This window comes from Rhizophagus irregularis, chromosome 1 (assembly GCF_026210795.1).
Source record: "Rhizophagus irregularis chromosome 1, complete sequence".
NCBI lineage: Eukaryota > Fungi > Glomeromycota > Glomeromycetes > Glomerales > Glomeraceae > Rhizophagus > Rhizophagus irregularis.
This window is the reverse complement of record NC_089429.1, coordinates 6,638,816-6,653,051: the sequence shown is the minus strand read 5'-3', so window position 1 is coordinate 6,653,051 and position 14,236 is coordinate 6,638,816. Positions and strand designations below refer to the sequence as shown.

Below are 14,236 nucleotides of genomic sequence, written 5' to 3'. Positions count from 1 at the left end.
TATCTGTTATTCTAAACTTTATCCCAGCGGTCTTATATTATGTGTGGACTGTAGCACTACTCACTTTAATAAAATTAATTCCACTTTACAGCATTATCAACAAACACGCTACTGGTTCAATCTTTGACTTACAACATAGGATCGAAACTTCAAGAACGTTCAACCTTGCTAGAGTTTGGATCCGTTATCCGGTAGGACTTTCAGTAAAATTGTAATTTATAATTACGAATATGTGTTTGAACCAAAAAATTTTGGAATAAATATTCTTTGCAGAATTGATGGTTTAGTCATGAAATTAATTTCAATTTTATGTATAGTAATAGGCTCGCTATACGCAAATTACATTTTGGATATCCGATATCCGGATATCCGTCGGATATTAAATTCTAATTCCATTACTCCAACATTACGAAATGAATTTTTTAAACTTTTATCATTAAGGTTGATCATTGGCTTAATGACTACCCGCTAAACTATTTAAATCTTCAGATATTTATTTTTAAATCTGAATAATCATCCAATTTATTAATATCCGTTCAAACAACGGATCCAAACTCTAAACCTTGCAATAGAAGATGCAAATACTAATGCTTTATCTATTGATCACCCTTGCTACACCAATTTATGCCTGCTGATCTTACGACCTTATTTTACAACTACATCGACAAACAAAAAGCCGTGACACGGCCTTCAAAGGACTTATTATCCCGTTCATGCAAGAACTAAACTCCGTTATTTGGACGGAACGTGCTAACAACTTTAAACCATGGGAAACAACACAAGGCGCTACCGCCAATTTTTTAAACGTGATCGTAAAGAAACCTCCAGAATCAACCACGCGATCGATGGGCGTCTAGTAATTTTTTACATTCAGGCAACTGGGAATCCCATAGAGATAGTCTTTTATTTGAAGATATGGAGTTTAATAGTTTTTTTTATGATTTGATTTTTATTTACTTTTAATCCTACCAATATAGCTAATTAATTGTTTTATTTCTCGGTTCCTTTTTCTTTTACCTCGGCTGTACTTTTATAGCATCCCCGCGGCTTGGTTATCAGTTTTTTTTGGTTACTAGTATATAGTTTTTTTGTAACTTTTACTGTAACTTCGTTTCATAATCACTATCGCTACTTTCTTCGTGACTTTCATCATCTGCTTCAATTCCTCTCCCTTTATTATTTATTTTTTGTACTTTATTAAAATTAAATATTAAACCATCTTCCGTGCCATCTATCGCATTTGCCACAATATTTAAATGAACGCATAATCAAATTGGTATCAATTGCATCTCAACTTTCTTTTATCCAATTTGCTACAAGGGAGTATAATACGTGGAATCGCGTGACTTCAAAAAATTTATTTAAATCGATTCTGCTTTCCTTATTTCTCACCGACCCTCCATCTTTTCGTTATTACCTTATCCTTAGGACTACTTTGTAACCTCTTTTCACAATTACTAACTAAATCTGTATTCCAATTTTCATTATTAAGGCGTTTGGTGAAGTTTTTATTCAACGCGTGTTATTTTTGAACTACATCATGTTGTTCTGCTATACGTATGATCTCTACACCAACCCTTTTAAAATTCGCTCTCCTATAGTCTCCGGACTAATATCATATCTATTTATTCCCACTTTCTTTATTGCCTCCCGTTCGATCGCCTCCCATTCCATTTGATCGCCCGCTTCTGTTGATATTCCATTAATTTCAAATCTACATCATCCATTTTATTTTTATTTTTTGTAACAGCATCACCACTTTCAATTTCGATGATATTGATTGAACTTCTTTATTAATTTTCGAATACACATACTCTATAATCCAACAACCTCCTCTTCTGACGTTAACTGAGGCACTACATCTTCATTCTTTTTGACTCCTAGCATCTCTACATTCACCTTATTCGCTACACGTGTATTAATCTTGGTTAATCCATTTTACATAATCGAATTCTATTTAGTTCCAATAAAAAATAAATTACATATATTAAAATATAAATCAAAAGTTCTTTCAGTGTGATGAAGGAAAGTTCTATATGCTCGACATCATTCATCGTTCTTATCATCCATCGTTCTTAAACAGTTAAAGAAACTAAATATCGAACTGATGCGCTAAATGACAATCGGTCTTAACAATAATTTCCTAGCATGATTAAGATCCTGAATACGCATTACTGAATCAATTTGTCCAAAGATTTAGCATAAAATAAATATTTAAATAATCTTCATGCATTGAAAGTCGTTCTACTTAAACGTATTTGTTGTTGCAATTGAAATTCAACAATAGTACTATCCGATTCAAATGAAGAAAGTATAATTTGTCAATACTACTAACGCAGAGGGCTCTTGTACAATAATCCATTAAGTATCAATTAAAAATTTAACTTACTTGTAAATACTCTACGAAGCCTCGAATTATAAATATTCATCATTGCTCTACTTTATCATCATTATTTGTTTCATCATACTTTCGTCCAATTTAATAATAAATCTTAATAATGGGATTTGTGATAACGTATATAAAAGCTCTATTTTTTACAACTAGTAATAATAATAAAAAATTGTCATATTCTAGCAAGGAGGTTGGCTAACTTAAAGATTATTCAATCAATGTAACTTCACGTCATTATCTTTTGTGACAGCAGTAAAGACAAAAAAAGTGATTTCTTCCGCTATACTCTTTATTCTCTCGGTCTAAAGATGGCATAATTCTACAGTACATAAAAAGTACATAAAATAGCATGTTTCCTTTGCAAAAATTCCATCAGATTTTCGCCCACTGTCTTGTATCCCGTTATCAAATAGCAAATACTTTTTCTTCATTGTATTGGGTCGAAATCACACTATCGGTAAGTTGACTATTTCATTCTCTTGTCATGTTGATAATTTATACGAACGAACATATTAATGGTTGGAAAAAAAAGTTTAAATTGAATTTCTTTCCATTTTGATCAATAAAAAATTATGTGATAACATTGATTACATTAATTATGTCATTGATAAAAGGGACTAATAGTTTTCTATTATGAATAGAGATAATGTCAAATAGTTAAATAGTTGGTCAAAGTTATATATATTATTGGAACTTGTGAATGTGGACGTTGTCGGTACATTATAGTAGCAAAAAGAAATCAAAGAACTAATTTGCTATATCAAAGCGTAAAAAAAATTCATTAAAAAATCACTAAAGGTTAGAAAATACTATCTACATATAAAAATTTCTTTTAAAATAGATAAAAAAAAACCTATTCCATGTTAATTGTGCGAATTGTTAAAAGTTGGAGTGTGAAAGCAAAGGCTAGCATACTTATGGTATATTCTAGTACATCGAATTAATCATGTGGTTATGGTCAAATTTTGTCATAATGATCGGCAAATCTCATTACACAAATAACACAATATCTGATATGATGAGCCAATACTTTCGTTCTTCACGTTGTTTTGAAATTTCCATAATGGACATACCCTTCACCTTTAAAATAACTACAAAGCCTAGTAAATAAAAGAAATTATATGTTAATTTTTTTGAATAATAATTTCGTAGTTGGCACTATTGTTCAAATCAAATTCAACAGGTGCGATTAACTGAATAACAGAATTACAATTATTAAAATACAAAAAGAAATGGAAATTATGGCATTATACCGTCCGATCAAAAAAAAAACAGAATGTGGATGATGACAATAAAAAAGGTACCGAAGTAGTATTACTCCCAGTAAAGTTCAAGAAAACTAATAATCCCTTAAAGGTTGAAGAAAATGATGCTTCTAATATCATAGTAGATCCAATAAGACTGGCCAGAATCAAAAGAAATACCTCAAAAGTAAAGAAAGCCACTTTACTTGGTAAAACCTTCATGATTTCTCGTCAAACGTCACGGGGATCATAGCCTTCGTTGTGGTCGGAAAGATAGGACTTATTCTAATGAGGATCAGCTGTTTAAAGTTCGTTAGAACTAGTTAGAACTAGTTAAAATTTCTCCTAAGACTCAAAAATCAAAAGCCTCTAAATCTAAAGCTCCTATTAAGAAACTTTCCGATGCAATTACTGCAGTCGTTTCATCTAAACCGAGCAATTATTGGCAGAACATATCGCAAAGATCTCGGAGATTAAGTTAATCAAAATTTAAATAATGGTTCGAATTTAATGGCTTCATTGTTAACTACCGGAGTTAGTAAAACATCATTATACAAATACAAGTGATTGAGTTTAATGCGAGTTGGTACTCAGAACGAAAAAATTTTGTCTAACAAAATATCACTAAAAAATAAGTCGATTACTTGTTTTTTTCAATCAATAAAGCTTTGAGTACAAAAGAGACTACAAAAAAAACACATATTAAGGGATTAAATCGATGGTATACCGTATATTTGCTGGTGATCATGATGGTGTTCAGGATACCTCAAATGAACAAGTCAGATCAAGAAAACTGCAAGAAAAGAGAATTTACAAATGTGAAACGATCTCATTAGAGAAGCTAATTGTGAAATTAATCGTCTTAAACTTGTTACCAAAGTTATTTTTGAAAAATTTGCAACTGTAGGATCTTTTGTAAAGCTGTTGATGCAATAGTTGAAAAGGATTTCGTGTTATTGCGCCTGCATGGTTATAGTGCACGGTCTTAATGAAGATCTAGAGTGTTTTGCGTGTAATGAGGAATATAATTTGATGTATTTTTTTCTTTCTTATCTTGTGCAGTTAGCGAAGATGTGAAAATATGAGTTGATAGGTAGCGTATAATAGAGTGTGTAGTATTTATGTCTTAGTTTGGAAGGAATAGTAAATTTTCTATAAATTGTTACCAGGTGTTTAGCGTGAGACGAGGATTATTATTTGATGTATTTGTAGTTAAAAGAGATTGGAAGGTGTACGAGTTGATGGGTAGCATATAATAGAATATGTTCTATTTATTCCCTGATCATATAATGTGGAAGGAACGAGATCAGTAGTGTTTGATGTGTAGCATCGATTATTATTCGATGTATTTTTTCTTTTTTTGTCTTCTATAGTTAGGGAAGATGAAAAAAATATTGGATAGACGGATAGTGTATAGTAGGATCGTTATTTATTTTTTTGTCTTGTAGGGAACGTTAAATCCCTTGTTGATGAAATTGAGATCAAAAATGTTTGATGCACAACAAGAATTGTTATTTGATGTATTTGTAGTTAAGAAGATGGGGAAGGTTATGAGTTCACGCATGCGTTATAATAGGGGAACGTGTAATATTAGTGCTTAGCTTGGAAGGAACGTTAAATTCTTGTGAAGTTGAGATCAAGTTGTCTGACGTGTGATGAAGAATATTATTTGATGTATTTTTTCCTTTTATCATGTGTTGTTAAAGAAGATGGGAAAATATATGAATTGATGGATATTGTATATATGGATAATATATACTTTGACGGAGGGACGTTAAATTCTTTTATTGACGAAGTTGAAATCAAGAGTGTGCGGCGAGGATTATTATTTGATGTATTTGCCGTTAAAGGAGATGGCGAAGGTAAGGTGTGTGAGTTGGTGGATAGCGTATAATTGAGGTATGTTATATATGTAGTTTTTATGTCTTAGCTTGGAAGGGAACGCTACTTTTTATGAAGTCGAAATCAAGTGTTTATGGAACGAAAATTATTATTTGGTGTATGTTGTTCTTTTTTACTATTAAATTCCTTATTGATGAAATTGAGATCAAGAGTGTTTAATGTGTAACGAGAATTATTGGGATGTATTTTTATTTTTCGTGTAGTTAGGGAGATAAAGAAAATACTTAGATTGATGGGTAGTGTGTTCATTCTGGTCACGTGATTTATATGAACGTGTTGATATTCGGGGAAATGAAAGGGAAAGAGAAAACGAAAGGGGTAACGGTTAATGTATTTATTTCTTTTTTATCTATCTAGCTAGAGAAGATAGGGAAATATACGAGTTAATGGATAATGATCTATTTATTTTTGGTCATGTGGTGTGGAAGGAACGTCAAATTCCTTATTGAAGTTGGAATCAAGGTGTTTTGAGTGTAACAATAATTGTTGTTTGACGTATTTTTTTTCTTTTTTATCTTTTGGAAACGGTGAAGGGTATATGAATTGAAAGTGGTGTATTAATGAATAGAGATTAAGAAATAGACTATGCGCAAAGATTTTCTTAAGTTAAAATTACTGTTTTTGTTATTCTATCAACGTGAAAATAATGAAAAATATTTGAATAAGAAAATAGGGAATATAAATTAGTGTGAATTGGAATTGTTCATTCATATTAAAGGCCGTATCAGTTTAGAAGTTTATTACCCTAAATTCATAATATATTTAATATCTTAATGATCTTTAATTTAAAATATCATCTCTTAAATAGTACAATTGCTACGTTTCATTTCAAGCAGAAATTTCACTTATCGTTAATTAAAATATAAGATCTTAAAGTTGATGATTCACTTATTTTATTAAGACAAAATGCTACAGGCCAGAACAATTAGGAGTTTCTATAAGTTATAAGAAAAAAAATCGGACATCAGAGATTCTAACCGATTAATGCGATAAATTTCTATTTAAATCAGAATACCGTAAAAAACAACTGTTGTAAAAATCTTCCAATTTTTTATTAATGAAAAATCAAGGGTTTCTCCATCAGTAATGGCAATGAATATTATTTTACTGATGTAGAGACTACGAGGGTATCTAATCCTTTTAGACACTTTCATCTCACACGTCAGTAAAAGGCCTTCACCATAGCGGTCTTCTGGGGATCACCGGATTCTATCCTACTCCTGACCCTCCCAATTCTACTTTAGCTCGCTAGTATAATTAATTAAATGATACACATTGAGATAAATTAGAATTTGGCTAATGACAAATGGTCTGAAAATAATAAAGATTTACTGCGAATCTCTTATCCATATTAAAGAGATAACATCTTCAAAGTAGCCAATTTATCTTCGATACACTACTATATTTCAAAAAAAAAATTGATGTATATTTATTCATACTATACTGTACGAAATAAAAAAATAAGATTGCATAACAAAACTCTAGACTCTGTCAAAATTATAAAAAGTGTGTGAAGACATTAATATCTAAATTATTTCCTAATCCAGGATGGGTTGTGTGACTTTCACGATTTTTTCGTAAATTTGCTTGACCAATACCACCCTTTAATTACTCCATTAACTTATAACTATTCCTTTATAAATTTTAGACGGAATTCAAGAATTAATGTAAATCGTACTAATCATGTGGTTATATAGTCATCCAATTGAATTTAAATAATATTAAATATTGTAAACCCGCCAAAATCATGATAAAATCGCGATCAAACAATTCTTGACGCCCTAGATTAATTGTGGGATTTGCACGATGACTTAAGAGTGAGTGAAAAAGTTCTCTCTTAAATGAGAAATAATATGTAGAGCGATGATTGAGTTTCGGCGTAGTATACTATCATATGATATACATTTTGACCCGGATTGTTAAGAATAAAAATCCGGTTTGCAACCAAACGCATTTTTTGAAGAAAATAAGGAACAATTAGCTATACAGTGTTAATAGAACTTATAGCTATGAATGCCGTGGCAGCCTGGTAACTTTATCTGTAACTTGCTATCTTGTAAAAATCCCCTATAAAAAATTTTTTAGAAAATTAATCACATATCGGAATACAAATTAGAAAAATGGTAATTTTTTCCAGTAAATTTTTTATAGGGATATCTAAAACAATGAAGAATGTTGTTATGAAACCTATTCTTAAACGATGTTTAGAGTTCCAAACAATGATATAAACATCTTACTGTAATAATTGCTGCCACAGCATTCATATAAAAACTTGCTAGTTTGTAAAAATCATACCTAAAACAATGAGAAATGCTGTTATGAAGCCTATTCTTAAGTGGTATTTAGAGTTCTAAACAATGATACTAATAATTGTTATAGACATATATACTGCTGTATATGTACATATTATGGTAAATCGGCAAATCAATGAAATGGAGTGCATTTTGTAACGAAGTACTAAAAAAATTTTTCATCAACTAGAAATTTATTTTTTATTAATAAAAATAGAACTGTATTATTCATGGATTTTCTTTCTGTTTTTTTCTTATATAAATAAACCAGTCAAATGTATTACAAATATTTTTTGATCTTCATTTACTAATTTATTAGTGCAACCTAAAAATTACCTATCTTCGGAAAAATTAACTCACAATCGACTTTTTCAAGGTTAATATATTATTAAATATTATATAGCGAATATTTTATATACTAAATATAATGACAAAGAAAATTAATTTTACTTGTTTTTAACCTGTTTATTTGATTTTTAATTATGAATATTTTTTTTTGTGTTCGTTCATCGTTGGATTATTTATTTATTTATTTAATCTCTATAATAAACAAATAAATAATTATATGTATTTAATATTTGTTATTTCCTTTGTTAAACAAACAATAGATTTATTTTCATAAATTCTTTGTCATCGATAGCTAATTTTTATATATCCAAAATTTAAGTGGTGCATCCAGATTAATTCTTCATTTTTTTTATTTTTTTTTTTCATTTTTTTGGTATACGTAGTTACGCCGATGAATCTATAGAATTTATAAATAGGAAACTGATTATTTTCTTTTGCTAAGGAGGTTGATAGATGTTTCATACTTTAAATTAAATAATATTTTGGTATATCATCATTTCTTTCGATTATTGTTTTGTCGATTTATCGTAATATTTCATGATCTAATATTAGAAGCGAATAAATCGACCGGGTTAAATTAACCGGTTCCATGTTCTAAATACAAATCTAAAATTCAATGGACAATTTTTTATTAGACCGCGGAAAATAGTTATTCAATTTTTATCAATAATTATTTGAGTGATTATTACAAGACTTTGTGATATATATCTTAAATGGTTTCTTGACTATTTTTATCATCATGATTGTTTTCTTGTTTTCTTAAAAAAAAAACAAAATTATTATTCAATCTATGACGTTTCTTCTGATATTCTAAATCCTATTTAGGTTTATTCAGAAACAAACATAACAATCAGTTATACGAAATCTCGGCGAAGACCCGACGTTCACAATCCTGACAAAACGTGCGTCCCAACATTCATTATCCCTCCTAATAGTACAAAAATTATTTATTAAATTTTAATAAAATAAATTATATCATTAAATTTACATGCAAAAAATCATATATTTTATTTAATATGAAGCAAAAACAATTGTTTATGACATTAATAAAAACATTAATTTTTACAATAAAAAACATATATTCTTTTAAATTATTACATATTAATATATCACCAGCGCTATGATTTGTGATCAGATTTCCCATTTATTTTGAAAATCGGACATTTGACAGGGAAAAAAAAATAATAATTATCGGAATTATAACTAAATTAATAATTCTCAATTTTGGCGTGTCAGCCTTCATATTTTATACATAAAAAAATAAATGAGTTCTAAAATAAATTAAGGAAATATTTATACTTTTATTTTACAAATACTGTACATGAAATTAGTAAATTTTATGATTTTTTTTTTATTAATTGGTAAATCAAAATTCGACTAAATATCTACTTGCGGTTATAAATTTAGTTCTGGTAGATATTGCGAAAATTTCTTTATTTATCTGTATAACAAATATGACTTCATAACATATGCTTGAATTAGATTATCATTATTTTAGATTGACACGAGAAATTATTAAACGAATTTTGGGCCTACTTCTGGAAGATGTTAAATGAATTCGAAATTATTTGTATTTCTTTAATAATTTTAACGACTAAAATTTTCACTACAAATTAATTGATCAGTTTATTACGATATTTTATTAATTGTCTAACATTTTAATTCATATATGTGCATGACTTCTACCTACAGTAAACCTACTTGTCTCCTCTCATTATGGTTAATTAATAACTTTATACAGAAACTAACGAGTTGCGGCATAGTATATTATATGATATACATGATATTAGTGTTTTTCCCGGATTGTTAAGAATAAAAATCTAGTTGCAACCAAACGTATTTCTTTAAGAAAATAGTGAACAATTGACTATAGTGTTAATGGAACTTACAGATAAAGTTATCAGGTTGCCACAGCATTCATAGCTATAACTTGCTAGCTTGAAAAATCATACCTAAATCAATGAGAAATGCTATTATGAGACCTATTTATAGTTCCAAACAATGTTACTAACATCTTAATAATTGCTGTCACTGCATTCATAGCTGTAACTTGCTAGCTTGTAAGAGTCATACCTAAAATAATGAAGTATGCTAGAAATAATCGCTATAGACATATATATATGTAAATATATCATACTGTATATATGGTAAATCGGTAAATCAATGAAATGGAGTGCATTTTGTAACGAAGTACTAAAAAAATTTTTTAACAACTAGGAATTTATTTTTTATTAATAAAAATAGAACTGTATTATTATTCATGGACGGAGTCGATTTTCTTTTTTTTTTTCTTACATGCTAAATCAGTCAACTCTTTCTGTAGAATATATAAAAAATGTGTTACAAATATTTTTTTGATCTTCATTTACTAATTTATTGGTGCAACCTAAAAAATTCTCTCTTCGGAAAAATTAACTCACAATCGACTTTTCAAGGTATTAATATCATTAAATATTATATAGCGAATATTTTTATATGAGTATAATGACAAAGAAAATTAATTTTACCTGTTTTTAACTTGTTTTCTTGATTTTTAATTATGAATATTTTTTTTTTGTGTTCGTTCATCGTTAGATTATTTATTTATTTATTTAATCTCTATAATAAACAAATAAATAATTATATGTATTTAATTTTTATTTTTTTCCTTTGTCAAACAAACAATAGATTTATGTTCATAACTTCTTTGTCATCGATAACTAATTTTTATATATTCAAAAATTTAAGTGGTGCAGCCAGATTAATTCTTTTCCATTTTTTGGTATACGCAGTTACGCCGATGAATCTATAGAATTTATAAATAGGAAACTGATTGTTTTCTTTTGTTAAGGAGGTTGATAGATGTTTCATACTTTAAATTAAATAATATTTTGGTATATCATTTGTTCATTTCTTTCGATTATTGTTTGTCGATTTGTCGTAATATTTCATGATCTAATATTAAAAGCGAATAAATCGACCGGGTTAAATTAACCGGTTCCATGTTCTAAACACAAATCTAAAATTCAATAAACAATTTTTTATTAGATCGCGGAAAATAGTTATTCAATTTTTATCAATAATTATTTGATATATATCTTAAATGGTTTCTTGACTATTTTTATTATCATCATTGTTTTTCTTTTGTTTTCTTACAAAATTATTATTCAAAACTATGACGTTTCCCCCAATATTCTAAATCCTATTTAGGTTTATTTAGAAACAAAACATAACTATCAATTATACGAAATCTCGGCGAAGACCCGACGTTCACAATACTGACAAATCGTCCCAACATTCATTATCACTCCTAATAGTACAAAAATTATTTATTAAATTTTAATAAAATAAATTATTATATCATTATTTACATGCAAAAAATCATATATTTATATTTAATATGTAGTACAATTGTTTATGACGTATTAATAAAAACATTAATTCTTACAATAAAAAACAAATTCTTACATATTAATAGATATATTAATTGTTACAAATGAAAGTATTATATCGTTATCACCAGCGGCTATGATGATTTGTCCATCAGATGATTTTGAATGGTCCCATTTATTTTGAAAATCGGTCATTGATAGGGAAAATAGGGAAAAAAAAAATAATTATCGGAATTATAACTAAATTCATAATATCTCAATCCCTGCCTTCATATTTTATACATAAAAAAATGTGTTTTAAAATAAATTAAGGAAATTTTTATATATCAAAATTCGACTAAAAGTAGAAAAATATACACAAACATCTACTTACTGGTTATGAATTTAGTTCCGGTAGATATTGCGAAAATTTCTTTATTTACTTGTATAAAATTTTATGCAAATATGAATTCATACGTATGCTTAAATTTGATTATCATTATTTTAGATTGACATGAGGAATTATTAAACGAATTTTAGGCCTACTTGTTGTAGATGTTAAATGAATTCGAAATTGTTTGTATTTCTTTTAATTTGTAGTGAAAATTCTAGTCATTATACGTGACATATACATCAAATATCTCTTGTTATAACGAATCAGCCAATTAAATTCTTTAAATTCTTCTCTAATTACATGTCTCGTTGTTTCATTTACAGCATTATGAGAATATTTAGAAATATTTCTTTTCACTTAATGTTCAAAGGCTGGAATTGGCATTCAACCTTCGGATTTAAATCCATGTCATTCGATTTGAATTATAGATCGAAAGTATCAAATTCGAATGAAATGAAGGTAAACTGAATATCCAGTCGAATGAACCGATAACAAATTTAATAAACAAATTCAAATCCAAACTCTATATGTTTAAATTATCGTTTAACGGGAAAAACAATTTTATTTGTAACTAAATGTAAACAAAAAATCAAAGAAGTCGTCCCCTGCACATTCTTTTTGACAAACAAATATTCGTATAAGGAGAACAAACATCTGTTTATATTAAGTTGACATGATCAACAAAATGTCTAACTTTTAAATTTTTTATCTGGTACCACCTTAGACGCTATAAAACGTTAATTCTTCCTCTTCCCATTTTTTTTTTTAAAAAAAAGTTCTTTTAAAAATTCTTTCCATTAAATCTCTTCGCACTTTTTTAAAAAATCATGTCTTTATCAACATTGCCTACTGAATGTTCTAGTAGCATACTCTATTTCCTTGATAAAGCTTCTTTATATAAATGTTTATTTGTTAATAGACATTATTGCAGAGTTACCATCCCCGTAATTTGGAAGGACCCCTTTATCAAGAAATTTTCAACTACTATTAGTTTTTCATTAATAAATACATTATTACTTGAAGAAGAAGATATTTTTTCATTAATTCCCTGCACAACAAGACTTTATACCAACCGAACTCTATTTGAATATGGGAAATTCATACAAAAAGTTAATCATAATCATTTGGTAAAACACGTCAAAACTTTTCTTGAATCAAATAATATGCGTAATATAGATTACACAGTTCAAAAAGTTGTAGATATTATATACCACATGATTATTAGGAAAAGTTCTACCTTACAAGAATTCGAGGTAGATGTAGCCCAGGAAAATTTTCCCAAAATTCCCTCTTTTACAAATTATGGATTCAAATATTTAAGATCTTTAACTATAGTGGATTTAGTAACCGACAATGATGAAAAACTTCAGAATATTGCTGAATTTTTAAATATGGTGTCCAAATATTGTAATTATATTGTTAATTTAGAACTATGTATCAATTCTTTTGATAATGTATTTTTAAGACAATATTTGGATATTATCAAGTTACAACCTTTAAAAAAAATAACAATTTATCTTGAATGTATTGAAAAAGTTCCCAATTTGGGTTTAGAATTTCGAAAAGAAACCTTAAAAGTATTAGTACTTGATAATGTAGATTTTCAACATTTTGATTTATCATTAATATCAAAATTAAAATGTTTAGAACACCTTGAGTTTTTATATTGTGAAGGGTTTGATCATTGTAAAGATCTTTTTAAGGATAAATTATATCTTAAAGAATTTAAGCTATGGCGTTGTGATTCGGAAAACTTGGTTGAAGTAATTATTAATTGTTTTTGCAGTGAGTCATTATTAAAATTATCTTTGAGTGATGTTTCTCCAAGAGCGGTCAAAGCAGTAAAAGAAACTTGCCCAAATATTAGTTTTTTATGTATACAGTTTCAATCAACAAAATTTACCGATTCAATAATTCCATTTATCTGTAAATTTTCATCAGTAAGAGTCTTAAACATTGAAATCAATTTTAGATTTGATACGAGTTCATTAGTTAGAAAATTGGCCGATTATTTAATATTTGTTGAATGTTTATATCTTGATTTTAATGTTGATTTACCAGGATTTATATATTTTATTAATAATTGTAAAGCTAATTTGAAAAAATGGATTATTACCTTAGATAATAGTACTTCAAGTAAAGATTATTTATTATATGTAAATAAATTTCAGAAAGCCCATAATTCTTTAAAAGCATTTGGAATTAAGAAGTTTGGATACAATTTGATGAATGAAGAAATAGAAATTGTTGACATATTAAAGAGTCAAGGAATTGATCTTGTTGCACCTGGCGAATTGGATTATTTATTTCATTAA

The 14,236-nt window shown here is 27.9% G+C and overlaps 1 protein-coding gene across 1 annotated transcript; it reads left to right on the top strand.

Moving 5' to 3' along the window:
* Positions 1-12,748: 12,748 nt before the first annotated feature.
* On the top strand, positions 12,749-14,236 carry OCT59_001367 (uncharacterized protein; the record flags this gene model as incomplete). The annotated part of the gene is made up of 1 exon (XM_025310546.1): positions 12,749-14,236. The coding sequence occupies one exon, from the start codon at positions 12,749-12,751 to the stop codon at positions 14,234-14,236; it is 1,488 nt and encodes a 495-aa protein (XP_025181346.1).